The sequence below is a fragment of the Salmo salar genome, chromosome ssa01 (genome assembly GCF_905237065.1).
Source record: "Salmo salar chromosome ssa01, Ssal_v3.1, whole genome shotgun sequence".
In the NCBI taxonomy this organism is placed as follows: domain Eukaryota; kingdom Metazoa; phylum Chordata; class Actinopteri; order Salmoniformes; family Salmonidae; genus Salmo; species Salmo salar.
Genome location: NC_059442.1, coordinates 130,484,444 through 130,509,772, shown reverse-complemented (window position 1 = coordinate 130,509,772; position 25,329 = coordinate 130,484,444). Strand labels below are relative to the sequence as shown.

Sequence of the window (25,329 nt, the reverse complement as noted above, 5' to 3'; positions counted from 1 at the left end):
TGCCGTGTACTATTTAGCGCAATTCACTGTCGGTGTGTTCGGAGCGTTATTGCATTTTGGTTCACCAGAATTACATTCATTTCCAATGAAATGCTGCATCTGCCTTGCAGCATTGCGTTGCAGAGGCGTAGACAGCTTGCGCTAGAACGACGTGACGTCATCGGGTCAAAGTTTACAGCTATGGCGTCGGGAAATGGAATTGCTTCTCTGGTGAGAATCCACAAGATTAAATAACAGTATTTTAACTTAATGTACATGTAATATACGGGTATATTGTAGCTGCATATGTAAGTGAAGTGTTAAAGTATATGATGCATGTTTTATTTGGACTGATGCCGGCCTGCTGTTTAAAATGCCGATGGCTAAACGAGTACAACGTTGAGTTAAACATGTGCTTACCATTACACTGCAGCAATATTGATTTACTAATGCTAATGATATTTTGTCGTTATTTAGGGTGTGATATCAATTGTAATACTTTTATTTTGTAATGGTTATGTTATTCAGGGCGTGGAGGGAGCTACAGCAGCCGCCCAGGCTCTGTCTCTACCAGCTGAGGCTTATGGGAACGATGTGAGTAACACACACCTGGACTGTTTAGGTTTCCTCTCTGACACAAACTCACAACACAATAGTTTTCTAGTGTGTTAGTTTCAAAGTTTATTCGCCACGTGCACAGGATACAACAGGTGTAAAACAGTAAAATGTCATTCTTACCTAGAGAACTCTTTCCCAACATTGCAACTAACCTGTGTGTGTGTCTCAGCCTCAACTGGAGGTGATGTGGGCGATGAAGGCTTACAATCATGCAGAGATCTACTTTAATGTGAGTATCTCTTTCTCACAAGCACCTGCATCAGGTAAACTACCCACATGAAAAAATACAGTTTACTATAGAATAGTACAGTATTATCCACAAAAAAACTAGTAAATACTACAGTTGTGTGCAAAAACACTACACTTAACTATAGTAAATACTACAGTATTTAATTTGCATATACCCTGCCCATTTCCCTCCCCCAATATCCCAATTTGTGTCACCCATAAGTGAGAAACCTACATGCTAAGTATAGACCATAGTGTGCCATACAGCTTATAGAGAACACTACAGTAAATACTACAGCAGTGGATCTACAGGTTTTGCCTCAGGACCCAAATTCAACCAGGTTGGCTCAGTCGTGACCCAATATTCGCCAAAATACAATCTGAAAACTATATTTAATGCTATATTGATAGTAAATGTAGCAATTAGGACAAGGGAACAACATTCTCACCTCTCATTTTCAATAAATACATTCTTCAAGAATGTTAAACTCACTGGCTTGAGACCACAAAAATCAACCAAAATAGTGCTGCTAATTGCTCTATATTGAAACAATGATAGTTCATATTTTCTACCAGGTTTGTCATTTTAAGTTCATATTGGATTATATTTTTCATTTAAATATAAACTATGTATATATTCAAAACCTCCCTGGACCCAAACCCACCCGTTGAGAATAGCTGTACTACAGTATACAACAGTCCACAAAAACACTACATTAATTACTTTAGTATAAATACTGTAGTAAACGCACTATAATACTATATAGTATGTTTTTTTAATGTGGGTAGGTGGAGCATAATACCAATACTAGCAGCCACATTGCACTGATCTAGTCCTTCCCTCCAGCTAATTGTGTGTGTGTGTGTGTAGCTTATCTCGTCGGTAGACCCTAGTAATCTGAAGCTGACCAAGGTGGATGACCGGATCTATACGTCCTTCAGAGAATCCTTCTCAGACCTCAACATCAAGAACCTGGACCCAGACATGCTCAAAACCGCCGATGCCAAAGAGGTAGGGGACTGGGTGTGTTATAGGTGTCAGAAATACAAAAAGGGATGGAGGAAGAGTGAGAAACTAACCTAGTCTCTGTGTTGGTGTCTAGAAGTGGCGTCCGTTCTGTAACCAGTTCGACGGGGTGGTGGAGGACTTTAACTACGGGACTTTGCTACGACTTGATTGTGAGAAGGACTACACAGAGGAAAACACCATATTTGGTATGTTCAGCGAGTCACTATTACACACAAAACGTTGTCACTTAAGTGGCATTAGGAGCATAAGGGCCCTGTGTAGCCCAGTGACTACACCAGTGTTAACTGCGATCATGTCGTTCCTGCAGCCACCAGGATCCAGTTCTTTGCCATCGAGATCGCTAGGAACAGAGAAGGATTCAACACCCCTGTATTCCAGGCCAAAAAACAGCCTTCTTAACCCATACCCTAAAACCTTTTTAGCCTAGTCTCCAACACCCTAACCAAGGAAGAGTTTCAACAGCCCTGGTTAAACACCCTACCTTTTGACCTAGGTATGGGATACTCTGAACCCCACATCACCTACAACCTCTAACCCAGGAACAGATAACATTTTACCAGCCCTGGTTACCAGGCTTAACATCCCCATTGCTTGACATCCATCTCCTTACACTTTTCCTGTGATCGTCCACCTTGACATATCAGGTCGACTGGATACTAGACCAGTGGCACGTTCAGCAGGGTACCACGTTGTGGAACGTTCATATATAGAACAATGACATCTGCAACGTTTGCTTACTGAGCGTGGCCCAGAGGCCCACACACCAGCCTGCATCCCACTGTGTGCATGAGTGCGTGTACTGATGTCCAAACTGACCATGGTAGCTACAGAGCCTTCAGAAAGTATTCACACCCCTTGATTTTCCACATTTTGTTACAGCCTGTGGATGAAGTTGTGATTGTGTCCCTGGCCTACACAATACCCCATAATGTCAAAGTGGAATTATGTTTTCAGAAAATCTAAAGCCTTGAGTCAAGTATTCAACACCTTATATGGCCAGCCTAAATAAGTTCAGGAGTAAAAATGTGTTTAACATGATTTAACGACTACCGCATCTCTGTAACCCACACATACAGATAATTGTCGAGCAGTGAATTTCAAACAGATTCATCCAGACCAGGGAGGTTTTCCAATGTCTCAAAGGGCACCTATTGGTAGATGGGTAAAAAAAAAACATTTGAACATGGTTAAGTTATTACACTTTGGCTGGTTAATCAATACACCCAGTCACAAGGATAAATGCATCCTTCCTAACTCAGTTGCCGGAGAGGAAGGAAACCGCTCAGGGATTTCACCACGAGGCCAATAGTGAATTTAAAACAGTTTAATGGCTGTGATAGTTTTCTAAGGATGGATCAACATTGTAGTTACTCCACAATAACTGAAATGACAGAGTGAAAAGAACGAAGCCTGTACAGAATATACATTTCCCCCAAAATGCATCATGTTTGCAATTAGGCACCAAAGTAAAACTGCAAACAATTGGCTAAGAAATTAACTTTGTCCTGAATACAAAGCATTGTTTGAGGCAAATCCAACATCACTGAGTACCACTTAATATTTTCATGACTAGGGAGTTTTTTGGGATACAAATAAACAGAATAGAGCTAAGCACAGGGGAAAACCTGGTTGTCAACAGACACTGGGAGGCATTCACCTTTCAGCAGGACAATAACACAAGGCTAAATATTGTTGCTTACCAAGACGACATTGAACGTTCCCGAGTGGCTTAGTTATAGTTGACTTAAATGGCTGTCTAACAATGACCAACTTGACAGAGGTTGAAGAATTTTGAAGAGAATGTGCATATATTATACAATCCAGGTGTGCCAGGATGATTCTAACATGGATTGACTCAGGGTGTTGAATACTTGTCTAAAAATATAATTTTCTCCACTTTGACATGAGTATTGTGTAGATTGTTCGCAAAAGGACAATTTTTTTTATCCCACTAACAATGTGGAAAAGGTCAAGGTGTGAATACTTTAAGGTATTGTATATGTAATTAGGTTCGCTAATTTGTGGCAATAATTTCTGGGTATGTTCTTGTACAGTTTGTTTCAAATGACAATATTCTTTATAGTGAACCACTTTTGACCAGTGTGCTGGCTAAAAGTGTCCTTTTTGATTTGCCCGATGTGTGTGTATCCAACCGCCTTCACTGACTGGTCTCGTGAATGGTAAAAATACATAAATCTGAATAAATTGAAGTCTGGAATCAGCATGTAGCCTGTGTTTGTTTAATCCTCATGACGATGCTAGTCTGCACCACACACTAAAGACATTACCCATGTTGTGCAGTTGAAGAACTGACAGCGCGGTATACAAACCAAATGACGTTTATTTGCAGTCAATGATGACACTATAATATGTAGCCGACATCCACACAACTCAACCAAGCTACCGATCCAACACACACTCACATCAGAGAACCAAGCTACTGATCCAACACACACACACACACTTCAGGGAACCAAAACAATAGAAACCAGGAAGTCAAATCAACATGGTTAGAGATGAGCTAGTCGTCACAAACAGTTAGCAGCAACATCTGTAGAGTAGCACAAGTTGCTAATGAACTCTGAACCCCCATCTCCTCTAATACACAGTTCTGTATTCTTATTCCTATCATCCATATCCCTGTAATACACACCTCTGTTCTACTAAAGGTTGCATTATTCTTCATTTAATCATTTAGAAATAAACAATCCTTCAGGGAGCTTGGAGACGAGTGCTGAAAGTTCTAGAATTTCCTGGTAGGTTCTGGCTGGAGCTCACCACTCCTTCACAGCACCCCGGGAGGCACACACACACACACACACACACACACCTCACACTAACACACCAGAGACTGCAGTGACGCTCCTATCCGTTGAGTTATCAGATCTGTGACCCCTACACACTAGCCTGCTCAGACACTTCACCCCTCCCCTAACCCAACTGACTCCCTTAAGGTTAGTGTCAGCTCCAACCAGCCTACCAGAGGGTAAAGTGGAGCATAACCTTAACCCATTTAAACCTGCCCCACACCCAAATCCTAATGGAACAAGTAATAATTTTCTAGGCAAAGTGTCTCGGTGCTAGGGTTAGTGTCTAGGGAGTAAGGGGGGGTGGGTATTTACAGCGCTCCAACTAGAGGGCCAGAGGAAATGTACAACACAGCCACTCTTTCTCTGCCCCTTTGCAGCTCTAGTGCTCTCATCCCCTGTAGAAAGTTTGCTCCCCACAGACAAACAGGTGCACTGACTCACTACACTGTAAAAAGTTCAATCACACGTTTCTCATTTTGTTTTAAATTCAATCAATATAAACATTGTTCAAAATGTTATGAAAAAAAATGTACACTTGTTTTGTTGTGTTTCTATACAAGGCAGGCAGAAGCAGAGAACTACATTTACCAGCTTCCCCCTTTTCACCCGCTCTCCTCTTTCATCCCCCCACTCCTCCTCTCCCGCCAGAATGTGTAGAGGTATCCTCCGTCCATCCTCCTTCTCCCCCTCTCCTCCCAGCGAGCAGCAGAGCGACCTGCGGTGACCTCTACAAACTGGCTTTAAAATAGATCTGTATATTTATAGGCTTCTATAAAAAGGAGGGGGGAACCAAAAGGGGGAGGAGAGGAAGGGTGAGAGGAGGGGTTGAGTTGGGGGGGGAGAAGCTGCTCTGTGTGGAGCAGGAGTGCGTGGAAGGTCAGCTCATCATGTCATTGCTGTTGACTCCGTAAGAAGAGTTCTTCATGCTGTCGTTCACCTCCCTCCGGAACACCGACAGATTCTGGGTGAACCTGCACACATTAATACAGAGAGTTAACAGTTACTGTGCACACATAACACGTGTGGAGAGAGGGTCGCTGGGATTGTGTGTACCTGTCTCGGTTCTTGGTTAGCAGGTTGCGTTCTATCCCCTCCATCAGGTTTTCAAAACAGAGATGCATGGCCTGCTGCTTCTCTGGAGGCTGGCTGTTCACAATACTGTTTCTCAAGTCTGCAAAATACTACAACCCCAGACAAAAATTCAGCTTCTCTGATCGGCCAAATACTGCAGGAATGGAGGTATATATACACACACAGGTAGAGGCTGTGTCAGGATTTTTTCATTTTTTAACCAGGATCGTCCACACAGTAACAATTACCACATGGAGGGATTAAAGCAACAAACAAAAAAATCCCATGACTGAAACTTAAGTCGATCTCAGATTGATTGTCTGGGGCCAAGTTCACCTCCCCTTTCATGTAAGAAAGTAATTAGCATCATGCTTTTAGGGAAAGGGATTCATTTTGAACATGTATTTAACTTGCTTAGGGGGTCTGGGGTCTTCCCCAGGATCATTTTTATGTAGGACAGAAGCTAAAAAGACAATCTACTCCAAAATGAATTAAAAATAATGACACCATTTAAAATATAATTTCCACCTCCAGAAATGAGCCCAATAACATATTGGTGACCATTTTAACATATTGAACCATACATAGCCTACGCATGGTCTATATTATCAAAGGTGTTATAAGCAATAAGCATGATCACCTGTAGCCCAACTAATGTAGCATAATGACAACAAATGTACATAGGCTGAATCATGGGGTTTGTTCTTCTGCATTTACCCCACTGGACACAACCTCCTAATTATTATTATTCACTCCCCAAAAATATATATTTTTTTTTTTGGGGGGGGGGTTTCTATTACAAAGTATGTGATTGCACTTAAGACACCGTTGCCCCTTTAAGAGCTCTGTTGCGCAGCTGCGCTTGAAACTCCGGTTGTAACTGCATTTGTAAAATGTCACGCGCGCAATTGAAGGAGTAGAAGAGAATTAAACGTGGTACGGTGGTAGCAATGGAAAACTGGGATCAACGGTTTTATTTTTAAACAAAAGGGCAATAATCCTTTAACCCCGTGTCCTCCCCTTCATCTACACTGGGATCATTGCTTTCACCTGGTCAGTCTCATGGAATGAGACTAATGTTTTGTACACAGTGAATGTCAGTTCAGTGCACACAACAGAGAAAATATACACTATCGTTCAAAAGTTTGTGGTCACTAAGAAAATGTCCTTGTTTCTGAAAAAAAAAGCAAATTTTTTGTCCGTTAAAATAACATCAAATTGATCAGAAATACAGTGTAGACATTGTTAATGTTGTAAATGACTATTGTAGCTGGAAACGGCCGATTTTTTATGGAACATCTACATAGGAGTGATGGTTGCTGATAATGGGCCTGTGTTCCAATGGCACGTTGTGTTGGCTAATCCAAGTTTATAATTTTAAAAAGGCTAATTGATCATTAGAAAACCCTTTTGCAGTTATGTTAACACAGCTGAAAACTTGTGCCGATTAAAGAAGCAATGGCCTTCTTTATACTAGTTGAGCATCTGTAGCATCAGCATTTGTGGGTTCTATTCCATGCGAGAAATTGCCAAGAAACTGAAGATCTCGTACAATGCTGTGTACTACTCCCTTCACAGAACAGAGCAAACTGACTCTAACCAGAATAGAAAGAGGAGTGGGAGGCCCCGGTGCACAACTGAGCAAGAGGACAAGTACATTATAGTGTCTAGTTAGAGAAAGAGACACCTCAAGCCTTCAACTGGCAGCTTCATTAAATAGTACCCGCAAAACACCAGTCTCAACGTCAACAGTGAAGAGGCGACTCCGGGATGCTGGCCTTCTAGGCAGAGTTACAAAGAAAAAGCCATATCTCAGACTGAAAATAAAAATATTAAGATGGGCTGAAGAACACAGACACTGGCTAGACGAAGATTGGAAAAAAGTGTTATGGACAGACGAATCTAAGTTTGAGGTGTTCGGATGACAAAAGAAGAACATTCGCGAGACGCAGAAAAAAATGCTGGAGGAGTGCTTGACGCCATCTGTCAAGCATGGTGGAGGCAATGTGATGGTCTGGGGTGCTTTGGTGGTGGTAAAGTGGGAAATTTAAGGGCATCACTCCATTTTGCAATGCCATGCCATACCCTGTGGACGGCACTTAATTGGAGCCAATTTCCTCCTACAACAGAACAATGACCCAAAGCACAGCTCCAAACTATGCAAGAACTATTTAGGGAAGAAGCAGTCAGCTGGTATTCTGTCTATAATGGAGTGGCCAGCACAGTCACCGGATCTCAACCCTATTGAGCTGTTGTTGGAGCATCTTGACCGTATGGTACGTAAGAAGTGCCCATCAAGCCAATCCAACTTGTGGGAGGTGCTTCAGGAAGCATGGGGTGAAATCTCGTCAGATTACCTCAACAAACTAGAATGCCAAAGGTCTGCAAGGCTGTAATTGCTGAAAATGGAGGATTCTTTGACAAAAGCAAAGTTTGAAGGACACAATTATTATTTCAATTAAAAATAATTATTTATAACCTTGTCAATGTCTTGACTATATTTCCTATTAATTTTGCAACTCATTTCATGCATGTTTTCATGGAAAACAAGGACATTTCTAAGTGACCCCAAACTTTTGAACGGTAGTGTAGTGTAATTCGTAGAACAGACATGCTTCTGATTTAGGCCATGTAATCTTCAAACAAGCCCCACAGAGATTTTTCATGCAGATCTCAAAAATGGCCTCTCCAGAATCCATACGACGAAAACCCTTTAACCCCCGCACATGTCTTCCAGGGAGTGGTGGGATAGTGGGTGTGTGGTTGTGTACCTGTACCTTCTCGTTGAGCAGGATGAGACCCAGTAGAGGTCTGGACATGGACCACTGGTTCCTGCAGTCCTCAAAGATGATGATGTTCAACACTGTGGACAGCATCTGTAGGACAAACACACAGATTGATTAGTATGCGTTTGCGTTAGTGATGCGCGGGTCAGCTGTTTGTTCACCAGCACCCACCCGTAATTACTAATAACCCATCCTCAACCGCCCAACTATGTGATAGTGAAATTCTGAGGCACGCACATGACCCTAACCCGCAAATATAGAAATTGCACTGTACAGTCAAGTTCCCTTTTTGTCTCTTCAACAATGATGTTTTTACTCAACATTTTTGTATTGAACAGTAGCCTAATGTTTGCTGAAACAAAAAAAATGGTAAACAATAGCCTAAACCAGGGATGGGAAACTGGCAGCCCGATCAGATCATTGATTTTGTTAGTCTCACTCAGATACACTACATGATGAAAAGTATGCTCGTCAAACATCCCATTCCAAAATCATTGGCATTAATATTAAGTTGGTCCCACCTTTCCTGCTATAACAGCCTCCACTGTTCTGGGAAGGCTTTCCACTAGATGTTGGAACATTACTGCCGGGACTTGTTTCCATTCAGTCACAAGAGCATTAGTGAGGTCGGGCACTGATGTTGGGCATTTAGGCCTGGCTCGCAGTCGGTGTTCTAATTCATCCCAAAAGGCGTACGATGGGGTTGAGGTCAGGGCTCTGTGCAGGCCAGTCAAGTTGCTCCACACCGATCGACAAACCATTTCTGTATGGTCCTCCCTTTGTGCACTGGGGCATTCTCATGCTGAAACAGTAAACGGCCTTCCCCACAGAATCGTCTTCAGCACTCGACGGTCCTGTTCTGTGAGCTTGTGTGGCCTACCACTTCGCAGCTCATCCGTTGTTGTTCCTAGATGTTTCCACTTCATAATAAACAGCATTTACAGTTGAACATGGAAGCACTTGCAGTGCAGAAACTTGTTGGAAAAGTGGTATTCTATGACGGTGCAACGTTGAAGGTCACTGTGCTCTTCAGTAAGGCCATTCTACTGCCAATGTTTGTCTATGAAGATTGCATTATACACCTGTCAGCAAAGGGTGTGGCTGAAATAGCAGAATCCACTCATTTGAAAGGGTGTCCACATACTTTTGTATATATAGTGTATCATATTAACCTGCAAACATCTCTCTCCACCCTATGGAACAATGTAGAATTTCAGCAAACATGCTTCAAAAAGAAACAACTTTTTCTCTATGCCCCAAGGCAAAATGTGTAGAATTGCACGAAATTAACTCTGTGGCCCCCACCCCCAAAGTTGCCCATCCCTGGCCTAAACTGACACCATGTGCATGCCTTTGTGAAAATGCACTGTACAATGAGGCGATTTGCCTACTTTGTCTTCCTTTCTTTTGCAGCACAGTTGAGAAACAGAATAGCACCCATTAGAGGTCTTCACAGGTCCAAAATGTTGGACCCGTGGCTTTCCCTCCCAGCCCAATATGCATAAATATAAATAAATAAAACTGGGGCCTGTTCCGAATGGACTCAAGGACAGTCAGACCAGTTCGGAAAAAGGACTGTGGAAAAACAGACCCAAACTGACCCAGATAGTCTACTACTGCTATAAAGATATAGGCGTACAGGAGGCTAAATCGTTAATTTCGATAAGAATATTTTTGATAAAGATGAGCATTATATATTGTTACATTAAAGGAGTTACTCTGGTAGGCCTAAAACATTCTTCCTCACATCAAGTTCAACTGTCGAGGTAGTTGGAGCACCGGTTTACGCAGGCCTGCTGTAGCTAAAGCCCATCATAGCCACAACACACCAAATGTTCACAAAAGGTTCTCAACTTTATTAGGGTAATAACAAAAGTAAGTAATGCCATTGTTTATAAGGAAAATATGAACAGGTTATTAAATTGTAGCATTACATTGTTAATTTTTTCATCTCAGTCTACTTGGTTTATCCTTTTCATGGTTTGCGTGCGACTAACATCGTAATTCCATTATACTGCGGCAAACACAACATTAAAGTTAGATCTTCATTTAGCCAAAGAAAATGGCTCCTCAGAATGAAAAAAAAAATACTTGTTGCATATTTAAAGATATGTCTAACCTCTTCGCTATAGGGGGCAGTATTTTCACGGCCGGATGAAAAACGTATCCAAATTAAACGGCCTACTTCTCGGGCCCAGAGTCAAATATTTGCATATTATTATTAGATTTGGATAGAAAATACTCTGAAGTTTCTAAAACTGTTTGAATGGTGTCTGAGTATAACATAACTCATATGGCAGGCAAAAACCTGAGAAAATTCCAAGCAGGAAGTGGCCTGTCTGAGAATTTGTAGTTCTATTGATTCTCTATCGAAACCCCACAGATACTGTAGTTACGTAGCACTTTCTAAGGCTTCCAATGGCTCTCTAAAGCCTTCAGAAAGCGGATTGAGGCGTCTCCTGTCTCTGGGCAGAGTATAGTAGCTCAGTTTCTCAGTGGTCTGCCTGGTGACAAAGAGATTGGATATGGGCGTTCACGCGATGACGCTGTTTTTTCTTTTCCTCTTTGAATGAATACACTATTGTCCGGTTGGAATAGTATCGCTATTTTACAAGAATAAAATCAATTTTTATGGTATTTAACAGCGTTTGACATTGCTTCTAAGTACGGTAATGGAACATTTTGAATTTTTTTGTCTCGAAATGCGCTCGCGCGTTACCCTTTGGATAGTGACCTGAACTCACGAACAAAACGGAGGTATTTGGACATAACTATGGATTATTTGGAACAAAAACAACATTTCTTGTGGAAGTAGCAGTCCTGGGAGTGCATTCTGACGAAGATCAGCAAAGGTAATACCATTTTTCTAATACTAATTCTGAGTTTAGTGAGCCCCGAACTTGGCGGGTGTCAAAATAGCTAGCCGTGATGGCTGAGCTATGTACTCAAAACATTGCAAAATGTGATTTCGCCGAAAAGCTATTTTAAAATCTGACATAGCGATTGCATAAAGGAGTTCTGTATCTATAATTCTTAAAATAATTATGTATTTTGTCAACGTTTATGATGAGTAATTTAGTAAATTCACCGGAAGTTTTCAGGTGGGAATACATTTTCTGAACATCACACGCCTATGTAAAAAGCTGTTTTTGGATATAAATATGAACTTGATTGAACACAACATGCATGTATTGTATAACATAATGTCCTAGGAGTGTCATCTGATGAAGATCAAAGGTTAGTTCTTCATTTAGCTGTGTTTTGGGTTTTTGTGACATATGCTTGCTTGGAAAATGGCTGTGTGATTATTTTTGGCTATGTACTCTCCTAACATAATCTAATGTTTTGCTTTCGCTGTAAAGCCTTTTTGAAATCGGAGAATGTGGTTAGATTAACGAGAGTCTTGTCTTTAAAATGATGTAAAAGAGTCGTATGTTTGAAAAATTGAAATTATTGCATTTTTGAGGTTTTTGTATTTCGCGCCACGCTCTTCCATTGGATATTGGCGAGGCGTTCTGCTAGCGGAACCCCTAGATGTAAGAAATTAAACCTCACAAAAGTTGAGTGCCTGTACTATAGGCTACCCAACAAAATGACAGCAATAGGCTAATGATATTTATTTTACAACTGGCCTACTTACAGTGCATTCGGAAAGTATTCAGACCCCTTGACTTTTCCCAAATATTGTTATTCTAATATGGAATCTATTTTGATCTACACACAATACCCCATAATGACAAGGCAAAAACCTTTTTTTTACATTTTTGTAAATGTATTCAAAATAAAAAAAACAAATATCATGTGTGTTTGCACCTGTTGGATCATCTCTGGGTGTTGCTGCATGATGAGTAGGAAGCGGTCATCTGTTGCCATAGCTGCAGGTCGTTTCTTAGTGGAGCGAGACAGCTGAATAGAAATAACAATACATTTGATTTACATTCATATCAATACAGAACATACAGGTATAAGATCATATGAATAGATTATAGATCTACATGGAGGCAGTTGTTACCTGTTTGAACAGGTAGGTGACGATGTGGTCCAGACTGGAACAACACCCAGTACACACCATGGTATCTATAGCAAAACACACACGCGTTAGTCACGCATCGTTTTTCAACCACTCCACAAATGTATTGTTAAACTATAGTTTTGGCAAGTCGGTTAGGACATCTACTTTCTGCTTGACAGAATACATTTTTCCAACAATTGTTTACAGACAGATTATTTCACTTATAATTCACTGTATCACAATTCCAGTGGGTCAGAAGTTTACATACACTAAGTTGACTGTGCCTTTAAACTGCTTGGAAAATCACAGAAAATTATGCCATGGCTTTAGAAGCTTCTGATAGGCTAATTGACATCATTTGAGTCAATTGGAGGTGTACCTGTGGATGTATTTCAAGGCCTACCTTCAAACTCAGTGCCTCTTTGCTTGACATCATGGGAAAATCAAAAGAAATCAGCCAAGACCTCAGAAAGAAAATTGTAGACCTCCACAAGTCTGGTTCATCCTTGGGAGCAATTTCCAAACGCCTGAAGGTACCACGTTCATCTGTACAAACAATAGTACGCAAGTATAAACACCATGGGACCACGCAGCAGTCATAACGCTCAGGAAGGAGACGCGTTCTGTCTCCTAGAGATGAACATACTTTGGTGCGAAAAGTGCAAATCAATCCCAGAACAGCAGCAAAGGACCTTGAAGATGCTGGAGGAACAGGCACAGAAGTATCTATATCCACAGTAAAACGAGTCCTATATCGACATAACCTGAAAGGCCGCTCAGCAAGGAAGAAGCCACTGCTCCAAAACCGGCATAAAAAAACTAGACTATGGTTTGCAACTGCATATGGGGACAAAGATCGTACTTTTTGGAGAAATGTCCTCTGGTCTGATGAAACAAAAATAGAACTGTTTGGCCATAATGACCATCGATATGTTTGGAGAAAAAAGGGGGATGCTTGCAAGCCGAAGAACACCATCCCAACCGTGAAGCACGGGGGTGGCAGCATCATGTTGTGGGGGTGCTTTGCTGCAGGAGGGACTGGTGCACTTCACAAAATAGATGGTATCATGAGGCAGGAATATTATGTGGATACATTGAAGCAACATCGCAAGACATCAGTCAGGAAGTTAAAGCTTGGTCGCAAATGGGACTTCCAAATGGACAATGACCCCAAGCATACTTCCAAAGTTGTGGCAAAATGGCCTAAGGACAACAAAGTCAAGGTATTGGAGTGGCCATCCCAAAGCCCTGACCTCAATCCCATAGAAAATTTGTGGGCAGAACTGAAAAGCTTGTGGGAGCAAGGAGGCCTACAAACCTGACTCAGTTACACCAGCTCTGTCAGGAGGAATGGTCCAAAATTCACCCAACTTATTGTGGGAAGCTTGTGGAAGGCTATCCGACACGTTTGACCCAAGTTAAACAATTTAAAGGCAATGCTACAGAATACTAATTGAGTGTGAGTAAACTTCTGACCCACTGGGAATGTGATGAAAGAAATAAAAGCTGAAATAAATCACTACTATTATTCTGACATTTCACATTCTTAAAATAAAGTGGTGATCCTAACTGACCTAAAACAGGGATATTTTACTAGGATTCAATGTCAGGAATTGTGAAAAACTGAATTTAAATGTATTTGGCTAAGGTGTATGTAAACTTCCGACTTCAACTGTATATATTACCCAGTGCAGTGTGGTTCAGTGTGTATATATATTACCCAGTGCAGTGAGTCCCTCGGAGATAGATGACAGTATGTACATGACGACATGCGGCTCTAGAGAAGCAATGAAGTTCATGTGATCCTGAGTCAACACCTCCAACAGACTGTAGAATGACTGGCTCAACTTGGGATAGTCCTGGAGGGAGGGATGCAGACAGGAGAGAGAAGGAGAGTTGGTGCAAGTGTGCTGGAACGGCCATTGTCAGATTGAACATTGTAAATATACAGAGAAATAGATCACTGTGTCTATGTATGCATCTACCAGCAAGTCGCTGTGTGGTATGGACAGCAGCAGTTTGATGAAGGTTTGTAGTGCGTTGTCCAGTGCGTTATCTCCATAGAGACGGAACACCCCGAAATTGACGTAGTTCCCAGAAAGCACAGCCTTCAGCATAGAGAAGCACACACTGACTCCCTTCAGCTTCACACTGTACACCTGGTCCTTAGGCACCTCCCCGATGGTCAGGATACGATTACCTGGAGAAGTGGAGAGGGAGAACCAAGGAAATGAACATAAAATTGCATGGCTGACCAACCAATCACAATGCTCCAGTGAACCGCAACTGTTGCAATAAGACACTTAAAATGTTTTACCATAGGTGGTGATCATCTTGCTGGTTTCTCTGAACAGCAGGATTCCGTTGGGCGACGACACGTCAAACTGTAACCTCTGTGACCTGGAAACAAACACCGAGTTAGGGATTCTTATTTTCAAGAAAAATCTAACAATTTTCCATCCCAAGAAAATTGCAAGACTTTCCCAGTATCCTGAGACTCCAGTTCAAACCAGAAGTGGTATCTAAAAGCATATAATACCAGCAGGGGGAAAAGGGACAATTATACCACCGTAAATTGAGAAATACACAGAGGAATCTAACAGTTTCTTGTTGTATGTTGCAATTGAATCAACTCAAAGTTCTTTCAAAGTCACCCTACTATTTAGTTGCTGTAGCTTATAGTTTTAATGTAGGCCTATGAAGCACTGTTGTCCAAATGGTCAAATAATTTTAGGTTATTACAGCTAGTGAAAATGACGGTAATTTTCCCACCGACAGAAAGATGTCACCCAGCTTGTATGCTCTCCCCTTTAAGAGCAGCTGCCTGGCTATCAGGGCAATTGGGAAGATTCTGACTGTATAGACTATGATAAGCGAGTTATGTAGTGACTTTGTTTCGCGCAGCATTAGATACACCATATATACACACAAGAGTATGTGGACACCCCTTGAAAATGTGTCTATTCAGCTATTTCAGCCACACCCGTTGCTGACAGGTGTATAGAATTGAGCACATAGCCATGCAATCTCCATAGACAAACATTGGCAGTAGAATGACCTGACTGAAGAGCTCAGTGACTTCCAACATGGCACCGTCATAGGATGCCAACTTTCCAACAAGTTCGTTCATCAAATCTCTGCCCTGTCAGAGCTGCCCCGGTCAACTGTAAGTGCTGTTATTGGGAAGTGGAAACGTCTAGGAGCAACAGCTCAGCCGCAAAGTGGTAGGCCACACAAGCTCATAGAACGGGACCGGCGAGGACTGAAGCGAGTAGCACGTGAAAATCGTCCGCCCTCGGTTGCAACCATCACGTCAGAGTTCAAAACTATCTCAGGAAGTAACGTCAGCACAAGAACTGTCTGGAGGTTCACGAAATGGGTTTCCATGGCCGAGAAGATCACCATGTGCAATGCCAAGCGTCGGTTGGTGTGGTGTAAAGCTCGCCGCCATTGGAGCAGTGGAAACACGTTCTCCGTAGTGATGAGTCACGCTTCACCATCTGGCATTCTGAAAGAAATCTGGGTTTGGCGTATGCCAGGAGAACGCTACCTGCCTCAATGCATAGTACCAACTGTAAAGTTTGGTGGAGGAAAAATGGTCTGGGGCTGTTTCATGGCCCGGGCTAGGGCCCTTACTTCCAGTGATGGGAAATCTCAACGCTACAGCATACAATGACATTCTAGACGATTCTGTGCTTCCAACTTTGTGGCAACCGTTTGAGGAAGGCCCTTTCCTGTTTCAGCATGACAATGCCTCCGTGCACTAAGCGACGTCCATACAGAAATGGTCTGTCACGATCGTTCTGGAAGAACACGACTGGCCTGCACAGAGCCCTGACCTCAACCCCATCGAACACCTTTGGGAGGAATTAGAACACCGACTGCGAGCAGGCGTAATCGGCCAACATCAGTGCCCCACCTCACTAATGCTCGTGGCTGAATGGAAGCAAGTCCTCGCACAAATGTTTCAACATCTAGTGGAAAGCCTTCCCAGAAGAGTGGAGGCTAACAGAGCAGCATGGGGGGGACCAACACCATAATAATGCCCATGAGATTGGAATGAGAAGTTTGACGAGCAGGTGTCCACATAATTAAAACTAATTTTTCATCCACTCCACAAATACCTTGTTAACTATAGTTTTGCCAAGTTGGTTAGGACATCTACTTTGTGCATGACAATTTTTCCAACAATTGTATCACAATTCCAGTGGTCAGAAGTTTACATACACTCAATTAGTATTCGGTAGCATTGCCTTTAAATTGTTTAACTTGGGTCAAACGTTTTGGGTAGCCTTCCACAACCTTCACACAATAAGTTGGGTGAATTTTGGCCCATTCATCCTGACAGAGCTGGTGTAACTGAGTCAGGTTGACTTTGTTGTCCTTAGGCCATTTTGCCACAACTTTGGAAGTATGCTTGGGGTCATTGTCCATTTGGAAGATCCATTTGCGACCAAGCTTTAACTTCCTGACTGACGTCTTGAGATGTTGCTTCAATATATCCACATAATATTCCTTCACATCATGCCATCTATTTTGTGAAGTGCACCAGTCCCTCCTGCTGCAAAGCACCCCCACAACATGATGTTGCCACCCCCGTGCTTCACAGTTGGGATGGTGTTCTTGGGCTTGCAAGCATCCCCCTTTTTCCTCCAAACATGACGATGGTAATTATTTCCAAACAGTTCTATTTTTGTTTCATCAGACCAGAGGACATTTCTCCAAAAAGTACGATCTTTGTCCCCATGTGCAGTTGCAAACCGTAGTCTGGCTTTTTTATGGCGGTTTTGGAGCAGTGGCTTCCTCCTTGGTGAGCAGCCTTCCAGGTTATGTCGATATAGGACTCGTTTTACTGTGGATATAGATACTTCTGTGCCCGTTTCGTCCAGCATCTTCACAAGGTCCTTTGCTGTTGTTCTGGGATTGATTTGCACTTCTCGCACCAAACTACGCTCATCTCTAGGAGACAGAACGCGTCTCCTTCCTGAGCGGTATGACGGTTGCGTGGTCCCATGGTGTTTATACTTGCGTACTATTGTTTGTACAAATGAACGTGGTACCTTCAGGAGTTTGCTCCCAAGGATGAACCAGACTTGTGGAGGTCTACAATTTTGTTTCTGAGGTCTTGGTTGATTTCTTTTCATTTTTCCATGACGTCAAGCAATGAGGCACTGAGTTTGAAGGTAGGCCTTGAAATACATCCACAGGTACACCTCCAATTGACTCAAATGATGTCAATTAGCCTATCAGAAGCTTCTAAAGCCATGACATTTTCTGGAATTTTCCAAGCTGTTTAAAGGCACAGTCAACTTAGTTTATGTAAACGTCTGACCCACTGGAATTGTGATAGTGAATTATAAGTGAAAAGAATCTGTCTGTAAACAACGGTTGGAAAAATTACTTGTGTCATGCACAAAGTAGATGTCCTAACCGACTCAGGGATTCGGTCTTGGATTCGATTCGGTCAGGGATTCGATCTTGCAACCTTTCGGTTACAAGTCCAACGCTCTAACCACTAGGCTACATGCCGCCCCATATGAGTGCTTGGGTGAATGTGTTTTTTTGTCTTATGCAGCTGTATTGACCCAATGGGTGAATAAACTTGGTTTAAGCTTTACTAATCGCTCGTGAGTTTTAATAGGTTAATTTAGAACCTAACAGTACCAATAGCATTAAATCAGCACTATGGACAGCTTTCAATCAATTCCCTGTGAATCTGACCTATCACTTTTGATAATGTAACAATGAATATTTTTGCGAATGTCTACTTCCTTGAGCGCTTTCGCAGACACAATGTATTAGGCGTTTTGTTAGCAGCCGCAGTTTATATTTTGGAGACTCTGTAGTCTGAACACAGCTGAAGTTTGGGAGTTCTTTGAATGAAAAAACTGTAGAGGAGAAATGTTGGATGTGAATGACCTACCGTGACTGTGCCGAGAAGTTGCGTGTTGCAGTGCATGTCATAGAAGCCATGTAGACATTTTATTGAGTATCCTAAATAAGGTAGGCTTCTAGTGTTGCACATTTTGTATTTTTGCATTAGTGTGACAACATTTTCTAACTCTAGAAAATCTATATTATTGTTCCAGAGTTCCTATAAAAAAAAATGACAAAATAAAAGTGGGAAGGAAACCGGCGTTAATGATGGAATCCGCAGAAGGGAAAACAGCCCCACTTCCCCCCTATGGCCAGTATTGTTTTGTTGACGAAGCAGAGTTGGGGAGAGTTGCGCATCGTGATAAAAAAAGAAATTGCAGTACACCGCTGTTCTATTGCACATGCAATGATGTCAGAGGGGAATAAACAGTGTTCGTTGTCTGCAGAAACTTCATTGTCATATCACAAATGGACATGGCAGTTTCACCATTAAGGATTCCAGCTTTAATCCCGACACAGGGTTAGAGGTCGAGGGAGAAGTGTCAGGGTTCTGGTAGCATTGCATATTTTGTATTTCCGCATTAGTGCGACATCGAAATTGTACATATTTGTTCCAGTTGCCATAATTCTTTCCCCCTCGGGAATCAGGGAGGCACTTGGTCGGAAAATCAGGGCTAGAGGAGTGTGCATGTTTGTGTACCTGTTGTGGACGAGCTCAGCCATGAGCTTTAGGACAGGAGTGGTGCATGCTGGTACGTGGTACCAGAGTTCTATTGCTCTCTGCAGAATGGGCATGTAGGTTGGGTAGCTGGGGGAGGGGTTAAGGACAAAACTGTCAACCAATGACACTCCCTGCTTCTAGTAAAGGACACCACTTTGTCAATCACAACTCCGCTGCTACAGTGATTCCCTATTCTGTGACAGACAGTCATTTCTTCTAGACAATGCATTCCTAACATTCTGTAACCTTGCAACCTTCTAAACCCTGGTCAGTAAAGGTCAGGGGTTACAGGTCAGGCTAGAGGACAGGATTGAGGTTGTATAGAGGTCTGGGGTCAGTGAAGGATACATCCAGTCGAAGAGCATCATGAAGCTGGTCTTGGCGTTGAAGGCAAAGGCGATACCTCTCAGGTCTCTGACCAGCCCCACCAACGTCCTCTTGGCCTCCTGCTCGTTGAACGTGTTGGTGCTGAACATCTGAGCAACCGCTTCAAACGCTGCCGTCAGGGGCAGCATGAACTGTTCAAACTGGTCCTCATCCTCACCTACACACACAAAAAGATGAAAGAATGAAAAGTTATCCAAATAAGAAATATTAATGATAATTGTGTAGATATGTGTGTGTGTGTGTGTGTGTGTGTGTGTGTGTGTGTCTACCTAGGTCGACCATCAGCAGACGTCCCAGCGCGGTGTAGAATGTGGTGCGGCATCTCATGTCGCTGAGGTTTGATTGGTTGTTCACGCCCAGGAAGGAGAAGTGCTCGCTCTGACATAGGAGAAAAGCCAAGGGCATTACGGAAAAATAACTGGATCAAAAAGCATAAATTGAGTTTCAGGAGGTTAGGGGTGAGGGTAAGGGTTCTTACTGTGTGGTTGTTCAGCATGAACTGAACAGCGCTGAGTTTCACCAACTTCCTCACACTGCTGTATGTACACACACACACCGTCAAGGAGACAACACAGGAGCTGGAAATTAATCAAAACGAAATCCCCCCCCTCTCTCTCACACACGGTAAAGGATATCCTATGGAAAGGTCGTTGAGTAACTGAAGTGTCTTTGAGGTGATCGGTTCACACTGGCCCCAGTACTTCAGATTGGTGATGCTGCAATCACAAATGGTAATCAATCAATCAATCGTTACTTCATAGTACCAGTACTAGTACCAATGCCACAGTAAACTCACATTTTTCCGATGAAGACGCTGAGTACCATGGTCTCATCATTTAGCCCCAGAACCTCTGACAGCCGCCGGTACAGCTGGGACACACACAGACACACGTTATTAACCATTGGAACACCCCCAAAGAGAGAGAGAGCAGCTACACAGCTAAAGTAGGAGAGAACTAGGATATAAATCAGGATTGACAACAAAACAGGGTTGACGACAAAACACATCAACTCTGCTCGCATCTCCCCCGCATGGCCGTACATTCCACCACAGCTCTGAGGTATATTAATGTGTGTGAGCAAAATGCCTTTTGTGAACGAACATACCTTCCCCCCCTTACTAGCTCTGATTTTGCTGATAGTAAACTACTGTATTTAGGAAAATTGTACTATTAATGAGAACGTGCATACGGAAAGTATTCAGACCCCTTCCCCTTTTCCACATTTTGTTACATTACAGCCTTTTTCTAAAATAGATTCGTTTTTCCCCCCCCTCAATCTATACACAATACCCCATAATGACAAAGCAAAAAACAGGTTGACATTTTTGCTAATGTATATCAAAATAATATTACATTTTCATAAGTATTCAGACCCTTTACTTAGTACTTTGTTGAAGCACCTTCGGCAGCAATTACAGCCTCAAGTCTTCTTGGTTGTTTTTTACATTTATTTTACCTTTATTTAACTAGGCAAGTCAGTTAAGAAAAAAATTCTTATTTTCAATGACGGCCTTGTTCAGGGGCAGAACGACAGATTTTTACCTTGTCAGCTCAGGGATTCAATCTTGCAACCTTTCGGTTACTGGCCCGATGCTCTAGCCACTAGGCTACCTGATGCTACAAGCTCGGCACACCTGTATTTGGGGAGTTTCTCCCATTCTTCTCTGAAGATCCTCGTAAGTGCTGTCAAGTTGGATGGGGAGGGTTGCTGCACAGCCATTATCAGGTCTCTCCAGAGATGTTCGATCAGGTTCAAGTCTGGGCTCTGGCTGGGCCACTCGAGATTCAGAGACCTGTCCGGAAGCAGGTTTTCATCAAGGATGTCTCTGTACTTTGCTCCGGTCATCTTTCCCTTGATCCTGACTAGTCTCCCAGTCTCTGTTGCTGAAAAACATCCCCGCAGCATAATGCTGCCACCACCATGTTTCACCGTAGGGATGGTGCCAGGTTTCCTCCAGATGTGACGCTTGGCATTCAGGCCAAAGAGTTCAATCTAGGTTTCATCAGACCAGAGAATCTTGTTTCTCATGGTCAGAGTTCTTTAGATGCCTTTCGGAAAACGCCAAGTGGGCTGTCATGTGCCTTTTACTGAGGAGTGGCTTCCGTCTGACCACTCCACCATAAAGGCCTGATTGGTGGTGTGCTGCAGAGATGGCTGTCCTTCTAGAAGGTTCTCCCAGCTCCACAGAGGAACTCTGAAGCTCTGTCAGAGTGACCAACGGGTTCTTTGTCACCTCCCTGACCAGGGCCCTTCTCCCCCGATTGCTCAGTTTGGCCGGGCGGCTAGCTTTAGGAAGAGGTGGTTCCAAACTTCTTCCATTTATGATGGAAGTTGGAGGCCAGAGTGTTCTTGAGGAACTTCAATGCTGCAGACATTTTTTGGAACCATTCCCCACATCTGTGCCTTGACACAATCCTGTCTCGGAGCTCTATGGACTATTCATTTGACCTCATGGCTTGGTTTTTGCTCTGACAGTTGCACTGTCAACTGTGGCACCTTATATAGACAGGTGTGCCTTTCCAAATCATGTCCAATCATTTGCCACAGGTGGACTCCAATCAAGTTGTAGCAACATCTCAAGAATTATGAATGGGAACAGCATGCACCTGAGATCAATTTCCAGTCTCATAGCAAAAGTTTTTAAGACTTATGTAAATAAGGTATTTCTGTTTTGTCATTATGGGGTAGTGTGTGTAGATTGAGGAAATGTTTTTATTTAATCGATTTTAGAATAAGGCTGTAACGTAACAAAATGTGGAAAGGGGGAAGGGGGTCTGAATACTTTCCAAATGCACTGTATGTGGTTGTCCAACCTAGCTGTCTTAAGATGAAATCTCTAACTAAGTCGCTAAATGTTTAAAATGTCAAATTAAAATGTGAGGTAGTGTGTGTGTGGTAGTGTTAAATTAAGCAGAGCTTAGGGTGATTTGCCTAAGTAGCGGGAGGGAAGGGGGGGATTAGAGTGAGGGGTATGTATCATCTGCTGGTCTTTATTGTTTTTTAATCTGACAGGTCAGACTCATACGGTCCATCTCACACATACACAACCTGAAATACATTCCAGAGCCCTCATCATACGAATTATTCTAGAACTCCCCTGCCTCCACCCCACTTCCATTGGGCTCTCTCTGGCTAGCCATGTTAGCAGTAACACTGACCATGTCACTAGGAAGGGGTAGGAGAGGATTACTATAACACCAAACAGACAAGTAGCGCGGGAGGGGGGGGCTGCTCTCTCTACTGTCGCCACTTATCTGGGCTGTTCACATTTTGCAGCCTCTGCCCAGCACAAAGAAAACGCAGTCAGTCAGCCCAAGTTGTATTGTAGAAAGGCTGTGTCTGCTTTAACACACCCACAGACAATGGAGTCTGGGACAAAAGAGCTGCTAGTTAAAATATAAACACATAACTCTAACTAGTAACAGTCTAAGAGAGGGAGAGGGAGAGAGAGAGAGAGAGAGAGAGAGAGAGAGAGGGAGAGAGATTAACAGAGTTAGTCAGACATTTAATAGGATAGGATAAACTGTATTGTCTAGGCTTGGACGCTATCCAGATTTTCATATCGTCCTTCTCTCATTCCGGGATTTATGGTATTACTGGCATAGCACACAAGGGGGTGCTAAAAACGCAAGAAAAGTCCATTGGGCATCTATTACCAGAATGCTAACAAATTTAGCACAAACAAATAGCGAAATCACAGATGCTGTTAGCTAAATGCTAACAAGCGAAAACGAACATAAAATAATTGCAAAGACAGTAAAATCCAGCTTATAAAGTTATACAATAATGGCTAGTAGCTACCGAATATCATTTTTGGTGAATGTGGCCATTTACAAGAGAAATTGTGTAAATGAACAAAGGGGATGCAGCACGTGTACACGGAGCAGATGGGAGAACAGAGGGGGAATTTAAAAAAAAATTTTAATAGAAAAATAAAAAAGATTTGCTAGTAAGAGGCAAAGGAAAACAAAATGGTAGCTGTACAGATAACTCATCTAGAGTTCTGACTTCTGGCAGAAATCCAATAGAAAATATCTGATGGCTAACACTTAGTTTCATACAAGTGTAACATCACCTCATGTGCGCTGTACAAACAGAGACTCTCTGATAGATATAGAACGCCATCAGCTCGCTTTCTCCCATTGTGCCATTTACTGTACTAACACTGGCTCAACTGTTTCCCGGGGAACTACGTTAAGCTTCATAATGTGACAGGTGAAATGAAGAACGCAAATCGGCTTAGTCGCCTAACGTATTGCACAAGTTGACTGAAGGTATTAACTTAAAAAAAGTAGCTACAACTATTCAAATGTATTGAAAAACTGCAAAGAAAGACCATCCTGTGGCTTTTTCTAAACACCCTGGTATACGGTATACCGCTCAAGCCTAGTATTGTCCTTGGTGGGGGAAATTGTCCTAGACAATACTGCTGTGGATCATCTCAACATTAGATCACGTTTCAGGTCTGAAGCATAACAGTGTGTGTGTGGTAACAGTAAAAGTACTTACCTTGGAGGACTTTTGCACCTGGTCTCCGATGTAGATTTTCCTGAACTGTTCAAAGAAGCTGAGCATGGCCAACTCCAACCGCTCGTTACCCGCCTGGGCCAGCCGCGAGTCTGTTAGGTTCATCAGCTGGAGCACCCTGAGACGACACACACTCACTGATCAATTCATCTGCTGCAGCATCCATAGTAGGGCTGTCCCAGACAACAACAAATCTTAGACCGAGAGCGGTCCTGTTCTTTCCACCGATCGAAATGTTTAACCTTATTTCTCCATTTATAGACAGACACACCCCCTATGCGTTTGAATAAAAACGACATATGCAATGAGCTTGTCCGATGCTTTAAGCACACCGTTTGACTAAATCATTACGACACAGATGACTCAAAACAGCCCGATGGTCACACTTTAAAAAACGACAGTGAGCGCCTGTGTGACTGGCGCACGTTGTCTCGCTCTCCTCCCTACTGCAGCAAAAAGGCACCACAGTAACTGTTTATTGCGCTGTCCGTGCTGATGCTGCACCATCATTACAGCCATTTACTTTTACTTGTTTCTAACTGAAAAGTTTTGGTTACCGAAATCCCTAAATTGTTCGGGAAAAACATTCCCTATTCCCTCAACCCTTGCTCTCTTACGTGAAACATGCAAGCATCGCATGCGACCAATATGGCCTGACCTATAGCCTATCATAATCACATAAACACTGGTAATAAACTCAGAACACTGCTGTTAGATTACAATATAATTTTTTCTGACCATTTAGAAGTGTAAACACTAAGTGTCCTTTCTAACCATTTTATTTATTTATAAAGCCTTTATTACAGCAGACTAAAACCTGTTGCATGCATTCATGAATTGCGGTTTATTTATTGCTCAGGCTAATTATTCAAAGCTCCCTCTGAATTTAATCTTAAATCTAACATGCTCGATTGCATTTCAATGCCTGAATGTCTCCTACGGTGTGTGATGGCATGAACAAATGAATGATTGATACAGTAGCCTATATATTGAAATATAGGCCTAAGTAAGTTACAGTATTAAGACTAAACAGGACCTGTTCTTAAGCCTCCAGTTCGATGGTGGTTATACAAGGCTACGATACAAAGCCTATTAATGATAATCACTTATTATTAGAACGATGATCATAATAACAATATGAAGGAGATCAAGAAAAAGGAGGGTATAGGAGCGACAGCTGCGTGCGTATTATGTGACAAACAGGTGCTGTTAGATTACAATATAATTGTTCTGCCTGTTTGGAATGGTAAATTAAGTAATACCAGTCTATTCTAATGAGA

General features: G+C 42.4%; 2 protein-coding genes across 5 annotated transcripts in view; one reads left to right on the top strand and one right to left on the bottom strand.

Annotated features, from left to right (window-relative positions):
* The first annotated feature begins 78 nt into the window (after window positions 1-78).
* LOC106563398 (protein PBDC1) lies at window positions 79-4,076 on the top strand. The gene is made up of 6 exons (XM_014128919.2): window positions 79-210; window positions 508-573; window positions 767-826; window positions 1,697-1,837; window positions 1,929-2,040; window positions 2,163-4,076. The coding sequence occupies exons 1-6, from the start codon at window positions 91-93 to the stop codon at window positions 2,252-2,254; spliced, it is 591 nt and encodes a 196-aa protein (XP_013984394.1). The 5' UTR covers window positions 79-90; the 3' UTR covers window positions 2,255-4,076.
* A 102-nt stretch (window positions 4,077-4,178) lies between these two features.
* The window catches only part of LOC106563280 (exportin-7), a 33,939-nt gene continuing 12,788 nt past the window's right edge, over window positions 4,179-25,329 (bottom strand). For 2 of the 4 annotated variants that reach the window (XM_045689061.1, XM_045689064.1), the window contains exons 15-29: window positions 24,032-24,167; window positions 20,316-20,389; window positions 20,155-20,235; window positions 19,998-20,061; window positions 19,789-19,897; window positions 19,481-19,676; window positions 19,112-19,219; window positions 14,852-14,934; window positions 14,520-14,734; window positions 14,255-14,393; window positions 12,535-12,599; window positions 12,336-12,428; window positions 8,508-8,612; window positions 5,719-5,846; window positions 4,179-5,636 (exon numbers count right to left, since the gene is read on the bottom strand). In XM_045689061.1, coding sequence (XP_045545017.1) covers window positions 5,543-5,636; window positions 5,719-5,846; window positions 8,508-8,612; window positions 12,336-12,428; window positions 12,535-12,599; window positions 14,255-14,393; window positions 14,520-14,734; window positions 14,852-14,934; window positions 19,112-19,219; window positions 19,481-19,676; window positions 19,789-19,897; window positions 19,998-20,061; window positions 20,155-20,235; window positions 20,316-20,389; window positions 24,032-24,167 — 1,690 coding nt within the window. In that variant the 3' untranslated portion in view covers window positions 4,179-5,542. The remainder of the gene's footprint in view (window positions 5,637-5,718; window positions 5,847-8,507; window positions 8,613-12,335; window positions 12,429-12,534; window positions 12,600-14,254; window positions 14,394-14,519; window positions 14,735-14,851; window positions 14,935-19,111; window positions 19,220-19,480; window positions 19,677-19,788; window positions 19,898-19,997; window positions 20,062-20,154; window positions 20,236-20,315; window positions 20,390-24,031; window positions 24,168-25,329) is intronic. The other 2 variants (XM_045689066.1, XM_045689070.1) reach the window with 1 other exon arrangement.